This window comes from Grammomys surdaster, unplaced genomic scaffold (genome assembly GCF_004785775.1).
Source record: "Grammomys surdaster isolate TR1022 unplaced genomic scaffold, NIH_TR_1.0 191, whole genome shotgun sequence".
Lineage (NCBI taxonomy): Eukaryota > Metazoa > Chordata > Mammalia > Rodentia > Muridae > Grammomys > Grammomys surdaster.
Window position 1 is genome coordinate 16,557,849 of NW_021604636.1, and position 19,991 is coordinate 16,577,839.

At 35.7% G+C, this 19,991-nt stretch overlaps 1 protein-coding gene across 2 annotated transcripts in view; it reads right to left on the reverse strand.

The window, feature by feature from the left end:
• Positions 1 to 19,991, reverse strand: part of Epc2 (enhancer of polycomb homolog 2) — a 93,013-nt gene that overhangs the window by 18,254 nt on the left and 54,768 nt on the right. Inside the window, exons 4-7 of one of the 2 annotated variants that reach the window (XM_028769286.1) lie at positions 10,793 to 10,999; positions 5,039 to 5,187; positions 3,906 to 4,038; positions 1,793 to 1,984 (exon numbers count right to left, since the gene is read on the reverse strand). In XM_028769286.1, coding sequence (XP_028625119.1) covers positions 1,793 to 1,984; positions 3,906 to 4,038; positions 5,039 to 5,187; positions 10,793 to 10,999 — 681 coding nt within the window. The remainder of the gene's footprint in view (positions 1 to 1,792; positions 1,985 to 3,905; positions 4,039 to 5,038; positions 5,188 to 10,792; positions 11,000 to 19,991) is intronic. The other variant, XM_028769287.1, reaches the window with a different exon arrangement.

The following is a 19,991-nucleotide window of genomic DNA, read 5'->3' on the forward strand; positions in this document are numbered from 1 at the left end:
TATTCCCTTGTTCATGGTTTACTGGATAACATATTATCTCTCTCCATGTGTCCCGGAATCCATTCCTGGGAGAATTTAGAACTACAGTCTAAATACCTACATTATTTAGTGATGCCAACATACAAGCAAACAGTCTCCAATAATGTGAAAATGCCATAAAAACTTACGAAAGTTGTCTAAAACTTAGGAAAAGGTCTCAGGAAATTTGTAAAATGCAATTCTAATGTATGAAGGGGAGGGGAACAATGTAAGTAACAAAAAATTTGAGCTGAAATGAAAACTCCTTAATACATAAGGAATGTACGACAAATTATGCCGAATGAAGCCTTTTCTAAGGCAGTGGATGGAATGGCAATCAGGAAAACATTCCCCTATGGTCACAGCATCTCATGGCATTCTTCTCATAGGACTTGAACATATGCAAGATGTTCTAGATTCTCACTGGCACCGACAATCAACTACTCGGCAAGTTTTACATGCATTTATTTAACTGTATCATTTTCTGACTTAGGCTTTCTAATAATTTCCCATTTGCCTACTTTCCGTACCCGATTCGTCCTATCTCTCCCTCTCTCTTCTGTCTGACTCCAGCAATGGCAAACTGCTACATTTCCCTTTCTCCATTTCTGCTTGCAGCTTCTGTTTTCTCTACCTGGAAGAACTTGATATGCCACTATTTGTTACAGTCCTCCTTTCTTCAAACTGATCATCTGATGACTTTCCCATGACTGCAAAGGGGTATCTCAGACTAACTGGACAGTTCTTCTGACAAATATAATGACTGGTTTTATTAAGTGGTTCTTAAGAACATGTAACATAAGGCATATTTTTGTGTATTTATTAATGCATATGAACACTGCAATATTGTTTGGGAAAAAAAAAACTAAGTAGGAGACAGGGTAAAAAATACCATAGCCACAGGGAGCACACTTCTTTGAACTGGATTTTACGTGGCTATAACAATCAAAGGCCTTACAAGCAGTCTTGGGCCTACAGTTGTATATTTGATGTTGACTTTTGAAAGAAAATTGTCTTCAAATAAACAAAACATTAAAATACTACATATCTACTAGTAGATTCAAGTGGTCATAGTATTTTCTTTGGAATGCTTTAGGTCATATAGAAAAAAGACAAGTAAGTTTTTGTCAGACCAAGTGCTTTTTCAAAAACATAACCTGATCCTTTAATATATACATAAAGAAATCACAATGATAAAAATAAAATTAATCCTAAATATTTTGCCAAGAAACTGATGAATAGTTTACAAGGATTTTTTTTAACAAGTTAAAACTTTAATTAGTTCTTCTAAATCTTTAAAATAAAGTTGCTATTACCTGACAAAGAAATAAAATTTAAATTAAATCAAAAAGAGATTATATTGATAGAATATGAAAGAACACTGTTGGTACATATTTATATTTATGTGTACATGTTTTCTAATGCTGCTGTCTTGGACTCAGTAATGCTATTTCTAAAAAGTCACTTTAGAAACAGGAAGAAGACAAAGATGCTTGTTTTTATAAAAGGTAAAACCTGAAAACTATGTAAATGTCCCATACAAAATACATTTCTACAGCTGACAAAGAAAAAACAAACAAACAAAAAAAAAACGAAGAGTAAAATACAAAGTTAGTGACAACATATATGTGTATATACATGTAAATATGTAGAAAATGTTTTATAACGCTAGGTGAGCGAAGCAGAATCAAGACGAAGATGCCAATTATGTTGCAAAACACAGCAATATAAAAGAGGAGGAGGACATGTGTTTAAAACAGTTTCAAACAAGCACCTGTGGAAATTCATCTTCATCTGAGCTCTGAAAGTCATATTGCTTAATGTCACTCTTATTGATCACAGGCACTGTCTCAGGAGTGGGCTGCTGAGGTGCTATCACAGCCTCTGCCTTAGGCTTCTTTGGGTACTTCTTCTTTTGACGAACCACATCAGAAGCCTCTTCTTTCAAAGACAAATGATGAGGGTGCTGTTTACATGACGAATTTTCCCCCAAAAGGAAGAAATGAAAATCATTTTAGAAATCATGAAAAACTATGCTCCTCTTTGAAAAACATACATTTTTCTTTAGGAGTTAATTTAAATTATTGTTTTAAGTATGAAAACTTTATTATGTCATAAACTAAAACATGGTTTAGATTTATTTTCTGTAATTTATAATAAAAAATAATTATGGTGTTTAAGTTTGTTTTTTATGAATAATTAATCTATAGTTTTTAGACTATTCTATTATCATGCCATCCCATGTTTAAAAGGTATTTAAATTTAATTCTTACTTAAATCCATCGTGTTGGTGAACAAAATTCATTACTTTATTTTTAAAAATAATTGAATTAGATAGATAATTTATTAATTTAGTTCTACACTAATTTCCAATTTATAAAAATGTCTATGTGAGGTAATCTTTTGAAAAAATAAATTTATAAGCTACACAAACACTTTCATTGTTTACATAGTGTAATTATTGCCTTGACTGAACAATAATCAAATGGTCCTCAAGCACCCCAGGGTTCTGTGTAGTCCATCTGGCAAAGGGTCTGACTGAAGGGTTTCGTCCCTTCCCCTCTCCACAAGGCTTTTGTTTTATATACTGGTTGGTATTGCTTTTGATAAAAGAAGAACTGTCTCTTTTTAAAAAGCTGAAAAATGACTGTTCCCAGCAACAAATTAAAAACAATATTGAAAGTTTAAAATTATTAAGGGAGTTATATATTGTCTCATGTAGTACAGATATTAAAAATGTCTTCGAAGGAGAAACAGTGCACACGACAGAAACGCTGTCTAAGGGGCAGGTCAATACTTAGTGAGTGATAAGCTACTTGAGAGAGATGGATAAGGGTACAAACTATTGGATCAAAAAGGAAACTCCAAAGTCTTAGCAATTTTCCATGTTTTAAAATGGGATAAGTGAAAATTAAATATAGTAACTTTGTGCACAGGGTAAGACAACAATGTGTTACACTGTATCTCTAAAAATAATAACTACTTTTATTTACTCAGATAAGGCCTAAAGTAAGATTCAAATAATTCTGCCAGTAATTATGGGTTAAAATTTTATATTGAATGTCTAGTAATTATACTCTTGGGAAAAGCACTGATTGATACAAATGGATTAAAAAATAGTTTTCAAAGCGACATTTGTTGTGCTGATAACTTTTTTGAGCTATCAACACATGTGTGATTCAAAGGGAATCAGGTAGGTGGGCTAGATGCCTGTGATTAATAAGAACCTGCTGGTTGAACTGACACGAGCTGAATGAGGAGGAGTCAGACTGCTCCACATTCTTCCTTTGTATTTAAAAATGAACCCATGAACAATTATCACTACACAGTTTTCAAAGATGAATTTTCCACAAACACCCCAAGTCACATATAAGGTCTGTCTAGAGGTTCATATCAATGCTTACTTAAATCTAAACTTAAAATTAAAGGCTCTATACATTTTTGCATACCCAAATTAAGTAATATTTGAATACAGCATATGAGTACTAAAGAAATACAATACAAATCTTTAGCTAAAAATACAATGTTCACCAAGGCTAGCTCTGGAATAAACTATTATCCAGAAAGTAGAGAACTTTCTAACGCCAATCAAGGTATGTAACTGGCAAATACTGGTTCTGGCAATGACCCTGTTTTCTAGAGAAGCAGACAGCACATTAAAAACAATCCACTTTGGTAGACATGAACTCAAACTGTGAATCTAACATTTAATACTTATGATCTAGAAGTCACAGAGGTAGAGTTCTTGAGGGACTAATGGGTTTGTATGTATATAAAAACTATCAAAGTGGTGGCATAACAAAAAAAGGAACTATTTATTTTCTTCCTTTACACCATATTATATGATTAATACGACCACTCGTGATGCTTCTCCAAAGAATATTTACCTTAGTTTTACATTCTTGAACTTTGTGATGATTTCCATTATGAAGAGTTGCTGGACTGGCATATAACTCTTTTTCTGATCTATTAACTTTCACTTCATTAAGGATTTCACCCCCATAGTCTCCCAAATGATATCTTCAAAACATAATAAAGTATAAGAAAATAAAGCAAAGTTTAATAATAAAGAAAAATATATTCAAAACAATGACATTTTAAGTAACTAAATCAGCAAAATAGAGTTATCAATTCTGGGGGATGGGAAGTGGTGAGACAGGGCCTCAAGGGTCCAGCCAGGTGGCATCAAAGTAGATTCAATTCCTGATCCTCCTGCGGCCAAGCCTAGTTTTAGAATATCACATTATTGTTAAGAGAAACGTTATAAAAACAAAGCAGTTCATATTTGAGATTCAGTTAAAAACACAATAAACAAGAAACTTTAACAATGCCTAAGGTACACAATATATAAATTAATCACATAATGAGTTTTATCAAGCACTAGGAATATTGCTTTGAATGGTTATTTCAGCAATAACACAAAATTCTCTAAAACCTAACAAAACTTTAGTCTATTTAATTATGAAGGAAAATACATCATAGATCATAATTCTGATAAGTGTAAACAGGAAATTTTGCCTTCCAACCATCCATTTCCTTTAGTGTTCAAGAAAAGTAAGAGACAAATAGGCAAGATAATCCTTAGGTTTCACTAAGAAAAGTCCAATGATTCTGCCAATATCTAAAACGATCAATTCTCTATACCAGCGGTTCTCAACTTATGTGGTATGACCCTTTGGGTCATATCATATATCCTGCCTATCAACTATTTATATCATGATTCATAACAGTAGCAAAATTACAGTTATAAAGTATCAATGAAATACTTTTATGGCCGGGGGGTGGGGGGGGCCCACCACAGCAATAAGGAACTGTATTAAAGGATAGCAGCATTAGGAAAGCTGAGAACCACTGCTCTATATCAAAATACCCGGCTCCAATGAAATTCAAATCTCTAACAATCTAAATTTTAAAAACAACTAGTAACTACCAATTTTAAAAAGGTAGAAACAACATTCTAGTAGACAATCAATATCTGCCGTCACAAAGCCTGGCTAGTACGGAAGAGCAGCAATGTTACCTTTTTTCCACAACTTCCAGCGTTAAGTGCAATAATTCCCGTTTGGTTTTTTCTCTTCTCTTAATCATTTCCAAAATTGTTATGGCTCTGCTGAACTCCCGCCTCAGCTTCAGCATCTTTTCATAAGAAGCTTCATCATTCTTACGGTTCTTTTGAAATAATGACAATTTTAGAGAATAAAGAACTTACTTATCTTTTATTTAACAAGATTTGCCTAAATCTCAATTATCCTGTAAGTTTTAAATTAGCCAAACAAACAAATACCCAAATAGCAACTCCACAAGACTTCATCTGTGTAACTGTGAAAACTTGAGTACAAGCAAATATTTAGGGGGAAAAATGCTGATAACTATTGGCACAGAAAGAATAATTTCAATGTGAAAAAAAGAAAAGAAAAAATCTACCTGAACCTAGTATATAAAAACTATAAAGTCCTTTTGCAATAATGTGTTACCCAATGATAAAAAAATAGTTCTACCAAGATCAAGGTTCCTAAAAAATAGCCCAAATGAGTGTCTAAACATATATCCATCCAAATCTGTAAGAGGGAGCTAAAGTGTTTAAATATAATCAAGGCAAACATTTCACTTCTAGCAACTCAGAAGACTGAAAATAGTATATTGAGCACCTCAAGAAATAAGATTCTCGCACCCCCATAGAGGCAGGGGGACGGGAGGGGCATGGGATGAGGCGGTTTGTGGAGGGGAAACCTGGAAGGGGGACATTTGAAATGTAAATAAATGAAACAACCAATAAAAAAAAAATCTTAAAAAAAAAAGAAAGAAAGAGAGAAATGAGATTTTCATACTTCCATGTATACCTTATTACAGGGGGTGAAAGAGCTCTTGCAAAAACTTTAGGCTTTAGAGTACTGCTAATTTCTTACTTGTAAAAATAAAACATAACTTCAACTAAGAGTTGGCTTCATTGTAATAAGCAGCATTCATGAGAATATACAATCAACAATGATGTACACATTAACTCAAAAGCCCCACAGTGCCTCATTTAAACACAGACCTCTAATACTTCCATTTTCACACAAACCTTTACTTAAGCAATCTTTTCATTCCTGAGTTAACAATTGACTATAGAATTAAAAAGAACCTAAAAAATGTCAAAGATTTGATAAATACAAGATTATGAATGAAAATAAAAACTGAAAAAATGAAAGCCTTGAGTTTTATGTTTTCTTTTTATGTATCCTTTCCTGCACTTGGAAAATAATCATCTATGAAAATAGCGTAAGCCATATTCCTTTATAGTACCACATATGGAGTATTTTAAAATGCTAACAGTTTGTCTGATTTAACCAAAACAAAATTTGCTTTTTCCCCTGCCCTTGGCTAGTATTCTGACGAAAGTAAAATACAGAGCAGAGTTATAAGCAATTTTGGGGAGTAAACAGGCAACAATACTTGTATGTAAAAAACTTAACATGATCAAGAACAAAAAAGTGTCCTACTATACTGCTAATGTTATATATGTTTCACACACACACACACACACACACACACACACACACACACACACACCAGCACATGTAAGAGGCACTAAAATCAAAAGATGAATATTCCTATGAGGCCACATTCATCTACCAGTGGAATGACTGTCTAAGTCCACTAGAAACTCTAAAGACTGCCCTCCTTCACCATTACACTCCTGACCTTTTTCTTTCTCCTCTGTGCCCATTCTACTCTTCAAAACATCATTTAAAATAAAATACCCAATAAAAAAAATCATTTAAAAACAATTTCTGACATACAAAAACCAGCACAAATATTTCCCATGGATATTTAACCAGATCCCAAAGGGGATAAAGTTTAGCTTTTTATCTCTAGCTATGTTCACAGTATTTGTAGTATTTTCCAAATTTGAGATGAACATATTTCCCTAAATATTCTAATCTGCTTTTATAAAAACAATGACGTTTTTACATACTCAAAGCAAGCACTAAGATCAAAATCTAGAAACTGAGACCAATGAAATATTATTAAAATAGTATCTTTATTTTCCTGACTCAGGATTAAAAATGTTTCTAATATCCCAGTATTTGGAAAATTTCTGTTGTTTTTTTTTTGTGATCATCATGACTTTATGACCTTTTTCTAATGTACAATATTTATTTTTGTAGTGTATTCTTCAATTGAGTGTGCCGGTGCTTTTGCATGGTTGAACTCACCATTACCACAGAAATGATACTGAGTCCGCCTCACATGCTGTCAAGGGTTAGATAACACAACTTGACCCCTTGCTGACTACTCAGTTAAGATGGTAGTTGTAGGGTTTATCTACTAAAATATTACTTTCTTTTAAAATTAAACTAGAATTAAATTAATCTAGAATGTTGTAGAATTATATATTTAGTACATCATTAAGATTCCTCATACGTTTAATGTTCAATGATTCTTTTACTTGAGTTAATTATTATATCATAGCTGCCAATTGGTAAAGTTTACACTCTGCTTCTGTTGATATTTTTAAGTTTTGACATCTAACCAAAAAGAAGTAATGAATGAATAAAGAAAATGTGTATGCAAAGGAGTGCACATGCAAACACACACACACACACACACAGTGGAAATTTTCAGCTATAAAAATGAGATTATATTTAAAAGAAAATGGATAAAGTTTTAGATCATTACATTAAACAAAATAAGCCAAGACTCAGAAAGACAAACACCACACTTTTTCCAGGTGTAGAATCCAGATTTATATTTGTGTGTGCAGAGATGGTCTTTAAAACAAAAAGAAGATAAATAGATCTTGGAAAGGGTTGTAAATACATGAAACACGGGGAATAAAGTTCTATTTTTCTGTGATTGTCATGACTTTGTGATTTTCCTTGTTTTTTTTAAATGGAAAATAGTTACTTTTGTAGTGTATTTTTCAATCTGAGTTTTACTGATGTTTTTCCATGATTAAATTTAGGTTATAGGTTTTCAGTCCAACTACCATAGAAATGATACTGAGTAAAGGGAAATGGTCTTTTCCATGTGAGAAGACCAGCACATGGAAAAGAGGATTGGGAATGAGGAGGACAGTGTAAAGACATCCGTGAAACCTGGCCCCCTGAGTACTGACTTAACTTTCATGTGCTTCCTATCTCTACCTTAACTCCATTTCTGTAAATGCGGGCTTGTGGACTAGTCTATGAGTTATGATTTATTACTCTCATTATTTTGATGCTTAAACATTCCAACCTAACGTTGGATTGGCTCCTGTTCCCTACTATGGCTCCAACATTCTTATTTTCTTGAACAGCAGAATCCTTTCTCCAGGTTTATCTTTATTTGTATCAACATTAAAAATTGGAAGTTCACGCTGACACTACTTCCAATCTCTTCCAATGGACTTATTTTCTAGTTTCTAACTGTTTACTCCTTCTTATAATGGTCTTTCTACTCTGGGTCAACTTGTGTTTCCTTTAAAAAACTTTTTCATTTTTGTTTTATCTTACTTATGTGTGTGTGCAGGTATGTGTACAAGAGTACAGAAGCTAGCGTTTACAGAAATGAGATGAGTCAGCCTGGAGCTCAAGTTACAGGAACTTGTGAGCTGTGAACCAAACTTGTGCTTTCTCTAAGAGCATCAAGTCCTCTTAACTGTTCCAACCCTCCAGCCTCTTAGGATTAACTCTTTTCTTCTAATTGCAGTTATATTATTATACTTCTGTACCTACCATCAAATCCCTAGGGAAATGATTTTTAAACTACTGTCATTTTGAGTAATTGCATATCTTTTTATAATGTAAGATGATTCACAGGTGATTGATGTGCATAGGCAGAACTGAGAACCTGGGAGTTTTTCTTCCCACCTAATTACTTTTTTTGAGCCAAACAGAGGAAGACAGATGGCACAAGCAATAAATAAGACTGTATCTATGTAATTAGCATATTAAATACATATGCTGATTAGGATTTCCCAACTAGTACATTAGATAAGATTATCTGGTGTAAAGATGTCCTAAAGTACTTATTCATATCCAAATTAATTTTAGTTCAGTGAATTATAGCTGAGTTCTAGACTGTCATGTAAACATTTCAGTAGTCCTTTCGGTCATTGCATAAGCTGTGTTTTTAAGCTTAATGATGCAAAAAAGGAAACAGGGCCTTGGTACCAGCAGCATTATCCCTGCATGTTCCATCCTGCCTACCTTTACCTAGTATGCAGTACAACCAGTAGAACACTTTCTCATCTTTCTAATTTTGAAACACAATAAACATCTGTTAATAGCTCACAGTGCATGGCAGGGATAATCCATTTGGTCTACAATTGGGAAGAATAAAAAACAAAGAGCAATGAAAAGAAAATGTAGTAGTACCCTGCCTGCACAGGAAAATGAAAATAATATAGAAAAAGGTGAGAAGCAACGCTAGGAGAAACTGGTATTGTGTGATCATGGAGCGGTGACACGCCTATTTTAAGAAACAGTTACTAGTAGTTCTCATAATACTCTGCTAAAAAAGAATAAAGTATACTTTTATATCCAGAATGTTACTTACATGCAAATAAATACCAATTTTCCACATTTACTCACTAAACTTCCTTCTTTCCAGCAAAGATTAAAAGAATCATGTCTAAATGTAATCCAATTGATAACACTGCTTTTAAAAGGCATCTAGTAGTTCAGATTGCCAATGCCAACAAGTCTCTTTCTGCATCGCCAGTCTCCATGAAAGTAAAGTTAAACTGTGCTCATAAACCTCGTTCATCTTAGTCTTTTCTAATTAAAATGTTACATCTTCAGAATCCTTACATCTCCTTAGCCAAGACTGGAGTGCTAAACTGAGAACTAGGCCTGTGATTGTGCCAGTTAAATATTTTTGGAAAATTTGCCCTCTGATGTTTAGGAAAATCACATTCATAATAAAGACTCATAAACAAATTTCTAGTTATTAAGCAGTAGGAGAGTTTTTCCTCAAATACACAATGCCTGCATCTGCTATACTTCACAGCTGTTATACTAACAGCTGACAGGGACAAGCTTTCAACGTTAGGAGAAACAAGAATCCATAGAAGATGCTTTGTTCCAAATTATAATTCTTCAGTGTTTATCTGTGTGTTCCTGATCCCCTGTGATTTTAAGAGAATTTGTTACCGTGAGTAGTATTTACTGTTCCTTATGAGAAATACAAGGCAGTGAATAATACCTTGAAACAATATTTTCATTTTATTCTATATCATATCACTTCACAGTACGAAATTCTATTTCTCTTAAATTCTGGTTCACACTTTTGAATTTCAGATGGAGACATTATCTGTCAATTTGAAATCTGACATAACCCACAGCTAAGAAAATGAGCAAAAAAATGCCACTGTTACTCTTGGAGATTGCTAGAACAACTCTTCCTTACTTCCTACCCCATAAACTTAGAGGCACCAAGACCTATTCTCATTTGCAGGAACAAGAATATCATTTCAAAACTCCTAAGTCGCCAATAAAGATAATTAGCATTAAAATTCTTAACTTTTCAAATAGAAATGATTCATGAGTGCATACAGAGTTTAGCAACGAACTCAAAACCTGTTAAGTTATAAGCACAAAAAACTCTCCCTGTTGCTACAACTGGAAGTCTAAACTAGTTGTGATCAGATTGCTAAGGCAGGCTAAACAAATACTGTAAACACATGGTCAAAAGATCAACTGAACAGTAGGCTTTCAGCAGGTCAAGTCATCAGTGTCTCTGTGTTCAAATAATTAATGACAGTAAACACTATCTAGCAACAGTCAGTTAAATTACAATCGGACATTACCTTCCGAGTCTGCATTTTCTCTGTTCTCCTCCGAAAGGCAACGTAAGGATCATTGTTGGTAGAGCCATCTCTTTTCTCTTGCTTAATCTGGGGGATGAGGGATGGCCCCCTGCAGTTCTTCCGTTTTCTCACCCAGTAGTCATATACAGCTTTAATAAGGTAATCGTCTTCATTCAACAGCAGTTTTGCTTCTTGAAGTGTTACAAGCTAAATAGAAAGCACAAGATGTCATCAATGGAAACATCTGGAAAGAAATCAGGATAAACTACAGCAATTGTAGAAAATGTGATCCACTGAAATAATTACAATTAGTGTGACAGCAGGTGATGATGTAATTCTATTCAACCTAACAAAAGTCTCTTAAACTGGGATGTTATTTTAAAAATTTGTATTTTACCCAGGAGGTAGTAGTTCCACTACTTAAAATATCTGTCAAGGAGCTGGTGAGATGGCTCAATTAGAAATGTGCTGGCCTTGTAAGCAGGAGGACCTGATATCAGGTATTGACACCCACACATAAAAAAGGTGTGTGGTATGTGTGCCTGCAATCCCCATGCCAAGCTCATCCAGCCCAGTCAGCAAACTCCAGGTTCATTGAAGAACAACTCAAAAACTAACGTGGAGAGTTACTGAGAAAGCAGGTGTCAACCTCTGGAACACATGCATGTAAGCTCAGGTGAGTTCCTGTGTTGACATAAATTTACAGAATAAATGTACTGATCACTGGATTTCCCAAGTCTACGGTATTGATTTCTAAGGTTGGTTAATTGGTCTGTTATAATTTGGCTGCCCTTTCCTATTGCTCCAACTGGAAGTCTAACCTAATTGTGCTAAATAAGGCAGGTTAAACAAATACTGTAAACATGTGGTCAAAAGATCAACTTAAGAGTAGGCTTTTAGCAGGTCAGGTCATCAGTGTCACTGTGTTCAAACGATTAATGACAGTAAACACTGTTAAGCTACATTCAGTTAGACCATTACAACATGAGGTATTACTTCTGGTAGGCTTTCCACCCTTGAAATTACTTGATCTTTTCCTAATTTAGAGTTATAAATTATAACTCTATATGATTTAGCAGGATGTAAATGGAGGTAACTGACACCTCCATGTACATCCTGCTAAAAAGCTAGTTGAGTGATCTGACCTTCTCAAGGAGTAAGGCAATGTATATGATTAAGCAAATTTTTATACATCTTGAGTTATATAACATTTTACCTGATGAATCCATAAAGGAGAAATAAACCTGTTAATGCCTATGTCAGAGGTCTTATGGAAAGCATCTGTCAGAGAGTTGACAGTTTCTTGAACCAGTGTTGAGAACAAGAATTTTCTAGAACTAAGCCAGCCCAAGTAATGAGTTTACTTTTATATATAATTCCTACAAGGAAGAGAACATACTGCTGACTCAGCTCATGTACTCTAGTCTACATGACAGTCATCTGAGCATCTGAGGATAAAAAAGGACTAGCATTTCTTTTTTTTTTTTTTTTTTTCTTTTGGTTTTCGAGACAGGATTTCTCTGTATAGTCCTGGCTGTCCTGGAACTTACTCTGTAGACCAGGCTGGCCTCGAACTACTCAGAAATCTGCCTGCCTCTGCCTACCAAGTGCTGGGATTAAAGGCGTGAGCCAACACTGCCCAAAGGCTAGTATTTCTAAACATCTTTTCTTAAAGCTATTTTTAAAAGTTATGCTTATTTAACTTACGCATGTATGTAAATACACGTCTACACAGGCCACAGCTCCTGTGTGGAGGCAGACAATTTCAGGAGTTAAGTTCTTGCCGAGGTAGGGTCTCTTGTTTCTGCTGCTGCACTGTGAACTGTAGGTTAGCTAGCATGGGGGCTTCTAGATGATTTTCCTAACTCTGTCAGCCATCCTATGATGCTATGCTAGAATTATAGATTTATGTAATCTGACTTTTTGCACAAGTTCGGAGACCTGAACTCAAGCCGTTGTTGCTTTTACTTGCTAGGTATCTCCTTGATCCTCTAAATAAAACTTCTTAAAATAGAAAGCTTCAAACTATTAAATTCTGTTGAACAATAATCTAGATCCCTAAGGTCTACTAGAACAGGAATAGAACAAGAACTGAGCTTTCTGTCTGATTTCCTTCTTGTACATCCATGTGTGCATGGGAGGGTGTAGTGGATTAACTCAGGACCTAACGCAGGCTAGTGAGCACTCAGCTACTGACCAACACTATTAATCCAGAACAGACCCTCTGAAGCTCACAGATTCTAACTCATGCTGACAGCATCACGGCATCATTGGCAGCAATCGTGTGTGTGTTCTAGAGCCCAGAAGAAATAATGCTCTTCTATGCTGCATGTGCTTCAGCTGTTTGATCGTTCTATTTCTGATATTATTTTATAATCTTTGCTAATTAAATCAAGATCGTAGTCTAATTGTAGAGTAAGGAGGAAAACAAGGGCTCTTTTCCAGTCAGCAGAGCAAAAGTGAGATTCTTTTTTTTTTTTTAAAGTGAGATTCTTATCCCACACCACTTCCTATGCTCCTGCACATGCTAGAGGAGTAAATCACCTCTGTTTACCTCTCTTTTTCTCATACTATTTGCTCCAGCTTGTAATTTCTTTTTACCTTTTAAAATATTCTATATTACAGCTAATAATTTAATATACAACTTACAGTTAAACATTCTGACATTTTTCAATGTAAAGTCTAGTCTCCAAACATCTATAAAATGACAACCCATGACATTTATGCATTTGTTTGTTTGTTCATGAATATAGGGTGTTGCTTTAATGTAGTCCTGGTTCACAGTCCTGCCTTGGTCTTCTCACTGCTGGGATTACAGCAAGGCATGATTGCCATGGGCCTTCTCTACCAGTATGCACTAAGTTGTTTTTTTTTTTTTAAATCTGTCACTCAGCATGCATTCTATTCACTAAAAAGCAGTGGAAGCCAGTAGTGAACTGGCAAAAAGGTCTGTAGTCAATGTGTTACTTCTGAAACAGCTCTGGGCTGCTTGATCATCTGGGTATCAGAGGCAGGGAGGAAACTCCTTACCACTGGGCTTCTCTTCCAGACCATAACAAGTTCTGTGGTACCAAGGACCATTTAGTTCGCTAACAGACAAAATCCAAGGCCTTGCAATTTCAATAGATGTTGAAAAAACAAGTAAATTATAAAGGAAAATTAAAGTTAAAAATATGCCAGTCAACTAGGCAAAAAGAAAGTATCAGATCCATTAGTTCACAGATGGTGGAGAAAGGGAAAATAAACTAAGATAAATTCTCTGGCTAAAGACACTGACAAAGTGGACACCAAGACAAACAATGCTGAAAGGGAATGTGGGGACTTCCGGCCAGAGTACTGCTGCAGTCAGACACAGTGGGCACAGAGGTGCTTCTGCTAAAGTCTGCATCTATGAGGTGACTGCTACAGGCCCTCTTTGTCTTAACTCTCTTCTTTGAAATTTAGTGGTTTCCAAATAACTAATCATTCACATTAAATGTAAAGTGTTAAATGATACATTCTCACCTTCTGCTCTCTAAGAATGAATAACTGCATTCAGTTTAAAATGGATATAGTGAGAAGTGTCATGATTTTATGCAGATAACATGAGAAACATTTTTACTTATCAAATCACTTGTAATTTATAGTGTCACACAATTATAAAAAGCCAATGTGAGGGAAAAATCATCATTTAATTAAGTAGAAATATACACTGTAACACACTGAGTATACTACGTATATTAACTTGAAGAAAAAGCATTATTTTTTTCCCCAGAGGTCTTCAAACTATGGTACTGAAGCTTTGACAGAATCCCAGTCTCAGAGACAAGAACATCGAGAGAGCATTTTAACATCAGCCATGGACTATTTTTCAAAGGACATGTGTCCAAATTTAAAAAAAAAAAAACTATTTCAATTCTAAGCCTATTAATATTACAGCTATAACACAATGCTTTCCTTCTTCATAGAGAACCAAAGCTAACCATTAAAATTCATACCACTACCAGGTGTAGTGACAAACACTGTAACCACAACAGTTGGGAGGCAGAGGCATGAAGATTACGAGCTTCCAGCTAGGCTGATCTACATAAGACCTTGCCTCAAAACAAACAAAACAAAAAACCAACTAGCCAAGCAAGCAAATAAATTGTTCTATTCCACTTATCTGCTTATTTGAGTTAACTACTTAAGAAAAATTTTTGTAATTTACTCTTTCATTCAAAGCTTTCACTACAGCTTCATTGAGGAACTTTTTTCTAGCCACATACTGATAAGATTGCTGATGTGCTGAAACCAGAGTAATGTGTAAAAAACACTGGTTTTCCAGCAACACAAAGTTGAAACAAATCTGGGTCCAATAACACTTTGAGCTGTAATGGAAATCATAAGCACTAAGTTTGAGTGAGTTGTTTTAAAAGTTAGACTACTTGGGTGCTGCAGCAATGGCTCCACAGGTAGCATGGTAGCTTTGCTGAGGATCCTATTTTGTTTCCCAGCACTGACATGGTGGCTTACAACCATCCATCCCTAACTCCTGTTCCAGGTCATCCCAAATCCCCTTTTTATCTCTGCAGGCACCAGGCATGGACATGGTATATAAAGATGCCAGCAAAATACTCTTGCTCATTAAATTTTAAAAATCTAGAAAATTTTTAAATTAGATTCTCTTTCATCAGCTTAATAACATATATGTACTAAACATATCACAGCATACAGTGTGACTATTTAAAAACTGTACTTTTTGACAGCCATAAAGGTTAGACTACAAAATGGCCCTTTGTATTATTTCTCTTGGAAAAACCAAACAAACAATGTAACTATTCAGGATACCCAGGAAGACCCCACAGCCCTAGCTCCCCTCCTATTTCTAACCTCATAGATTCTGGCAGGAATCCAGCACCAGAAAAATACAACTGCTGCAAATCCTGCAACTTTAGCATGGACCCTGGCTGAGGAGAAGGAGAAGGGCAGAAGTTAGTGTGGCTACTTTTGCACTACTTCACAGTGTAGCTGTGGAGATGGTGGACTTTAAGCAAGTGTGAAATGTTTAGTAAAGAATCTTTCCACTGGAATTTAGACTACTGCTTACTAAAACCACAGCGTTAGAAATGTAGACTTGGCCTTTTACTCAAAGGAAACAGTGGAGAGCTATAAAAAGCCACAGGTTAATTCATTGGGGGAACCAGAGAGAAGCGATGCACCTGGAGTCAGGTGGAAGACTAACACTTTTCTCTCTTTCTTAAAAAAGGGGATTTTATTAATAAAATAGCTTCTAGAAGAATAAGAGTTCAGATGAAAGACAATAAAATGGAAGAAGTGGAAAAGTCAACACAATGCTTCAGAATAAAAGCACTAGTTTCACTTAGGGTATAGTTGGCTGTGGATGATTATAAGTACAAGTATGGTCAGCCAAATAAAAGAGGATCCCCTTAAGAAAGATAGGGAGAGCTGTAGAATTGACAAGGGGTCTGAAGATGATGAATTTGAAAATTCTGCTGCTATGTCAGAAATGTTCTAGAGAAATATTGCCTGGAGCTCAGCAGACAGACACAGAATTTGAGGACCAGCAAAAGGCTACTTCTAAGTTATAGAAGAGTAAGAGCTGAGGTCAGAACACTGAATGAATATTAACACATGTGACAGAAAAGGGCAATGAAAAAGCGGAAAAAAGAAAATCATTAAATGTAGGCAACATCTCCTAACACAGGGATACTGAGGAGAGCATGGGTTGAAAGAAGTTCCCAGATGGCAATCTGGAGACTAGTATGAACGTGGGAGTATCCAACTTGGTAGTTCATGAGTAAAAGCTTATGGTAAATGTAGGAAGCAGAAAGTTATTTCCTATCTTTTGAAAATTCAAATTTTCAAGAGGGAGAGACAAAATGGTAGTTTGTTGAGAAAGATGAGAAGAAAGGATTCTCTTAGAAACAAAGATCCTTGGACACTTTTTTTTTTTTAATAGAAAACAAAGACTTTAGAAATGTGAGGAAAGGTTAAGTAAAACTGAAATACCAAAGACATATGTAGTTATACATACAAATCAGGAAGGATTGGGAGTCTGCCTTTGGAGAGGACAAAAGGAGGTATGTAAATAGGAAGGGAGGAAAATGACACAGTTCATGATGACGGGAGTCTATTTTCCCCACATATTATTAGAAGCACTCAGTCCAGGGCCAGGATGCCAGAAGGCAGGAAGCAGTCTTTCTATGGGAATGTGTGCTAGGTGAAGAGCAGTGTTAATACATACATCATATATATGAAAAAAGAGAGAAGAAAAACATTTCTGCTTTACAAAGTATTTTATTAAGGTACTCATATTGAGAGGAAAGTCAATGAGAGAGAATGCAACTTAGGTAGCTGTGGGAAACAAACTACTCAAAACCAAAAAGCAAAACACTGGAAAAAAAAAATCAAAACCCTGTAACAAAATACCAAAAAAAAATTTTCACTTAGAAATGACTGCAAATGTACAAAGAACCTTCTTAGTATAAACCATTTCAAAGACCTGTGTACTTTTTAACCTAGACTTATTCTCTGCTATCATTAATACTTTTATCCAAACTATCATCCATGTTCTAATTTTGTCAAGTGATTAAAAAATGATGCTACTACTTTCCCCTTTCCAGTATGACGTGAAATCTAAGTTCAGGCATTGGAAATAGCTGTCATGACTGAAAAGATTTTTTAAAAAAGATGAGTCTGTGTAATCTCTGCAAAGACATGTTAGGAGCATCCAGGATGAGATGGTAAATCCAATCTTAGAAGGGTGTTAAGCTTGAGGGGTCTTGGTGGAGATGCAAAGTTGTTAATTATATCAGAAAAGGGGAAAAAAATCCTGAAGCACCTCATAGAAGTCCTGGGTACAGAGGTCCATGGCTTAGCATATCCACTAAAGCCAGCGCTGAGGTGATAGTACCCCAAGTGCAGGTAAGAACACTGAGAATGGAATTCCACCAAGTCAGCTGTACTGCTGGCACTAAAGGAACCTAAGGTCAACTCCACAGCCGAGAAACAAGGTGAGGCCTTGCCTCAAAGAAAGAAAAACAAACAAGAAAACAGAAGCAGCAAAGTGTAGTTCAGGGAAATAAAACCAGAGGGACAAAACTATTTAACAACACCGGAGACAGTTTTAAGATAAAGAGGACAGCCAGCTCAGCAGCAGTGGAATTTTTAGCATGTACAAGGCCTCGAGATCAATGTCCAGCACTACAGAAGGAGGAGGATAGGAGAACACAGAAATCAGCCAGAGGTGGAGACTGAAACTAGTCACAGCACTTGGCAACAGTTTTAAAAAACAACCTCATTGATAGGATCTCCAGAATGACAGGAATAAAAATTTTGCCTATCTTTTGAAGTTTTCCTCCACTAACCTAATAAACTCAATCCTTTGCCCTGTGAGGCTATGGCAGCCCTCAAAAGGAAAAGCAAGGGATCCATGAGGCAGTGGAGCAGGAGTTAGGAGGACAGATGGCCCTTTGGGGTCTGTAAATTCTCAGCTCTGGTAACAGGATCTTATCACAGTCCTTCGGTAACACTTCTGCTATTACTTCTCTGCTTTGAAGTAAGTGCTATCAAGTACTCTGCTCAGAGACTCCTTTGAATCCCAGACTCTCATTCCTAAGCAAAGAGAAAGCAAGATGGCACTGAGCAGATGTGCAGTGAACTGCCAGGTGTGTGAGCCTTGTTTAGCCTGTTCCTACTTGAATAAGCTGTCATCTGTCTCATTCAGTGTTATCAACTATTTGTTTGCCTACACACTAAGAAAGTAAACCATTCACCAGAACAGAAGACATTTGATGATATGATCTTAGCCATACCAAATGAATTTCTAAGCCATTATGGAAAATAGAATAAATTCCAAAAGATTAGCCCAGCCTAACTTTGCTGGGAACATCTGTATATAAAAGGACCCCAGAAACTATTTGATACCTGTGGATATAAACTCAGGACAACTGTGTGCACAAATCTAATGAATCTTGATAGTGAAAAAAAAAGAATCTAATAAAAAAAGATATCTAAAATATCAGTAGGCTTAATACTACAAAATTTAACCTGGAGGATGCTCCCCCACTTCCCTTTAAAACATGGTTTATGTTTCCCAGGCTGATCTTAAATTTGCATCCTATCAATTGATGAATCTGTAATACTTCCAACTACCTCTGAAGAGCTGGGATTACAGGCACATGTCACCACACCTGGTTGTATGACTGTGCTAAGGATCAAATTCCAGGCTTGGTAAGTACTTTCTCAACTGAGTTTTAGTCTCAGACCCAAAGTGTGCTTCTTTTGATAGAAGACTGGGTATTATTTTCTATCAAGAAAAGAGAAGACTGGCTAACAGTATAGCTAAGTAATTTTCCAATGGAAAGGCTCTGAAAATGTTCTGAAGAGCTGCTAATACCTTAGACCAGTGGTGTTCAACCTTCCTAATGCTGTACCCCTTTAATACAGTTCCTCACATTATGGTGACCCCAACCATAAAATTATTTTCGTTGCTTGTTCAAAACTATAATTTTGCTACTGTTATGAATTGCAATGTTAATTAGCTGATATGTAATGATTCCAAAGAGTCACAACCCAAAAGTTGAGAACCATTAACTTAGAGATTTAAAGAATTTAAGCTGTAGGGGAAACTGATTTTTATAAATTGGTTAAAAAAAATTAAGAATCTATTGTATAACTAATTTATTTGTAATTTTGTTATATCCCTAAATTCCTAATGAGTAATTAGTTCATTAATATACCACACAGGTACACCAAAAGTAATTTTAAAACGTTTATTTAAAAATCTAATCATGTAACAATACATCCTTTATTATAGCAAGCTTGCAAGACAAAAAAATAGCATAAGAAGTACAAAAATCCTCCAAAATTTCCACATCCAAATACAACCATTGTTGGTATTTTGTTGTATCTTCTTCCTAATGCATATATGCAAATATGTTTTAAACAAACCATAGTTTTCTAAATAAATTCTATATCCTGTTTTCAAAATCAGAAACATAAACAATGTCCATGGTATCAGTTACCATTTAAACTCATTAGTTTAATGTCTGCATTATACTCCATCTTACAGGCAAATCTTTCCCTTTCCCTCTCCCTCTCCCTCTCCCTCTCCCGGGCGCGGGGGCGCGGGGGGGGGGGGGGGGGGGGGGGGGGCAGCGGGGGGGGGGGAGCAGGGGGGAGGGGGGGGGGCGGGGCGGGGGGGGGGGGGGGCGGG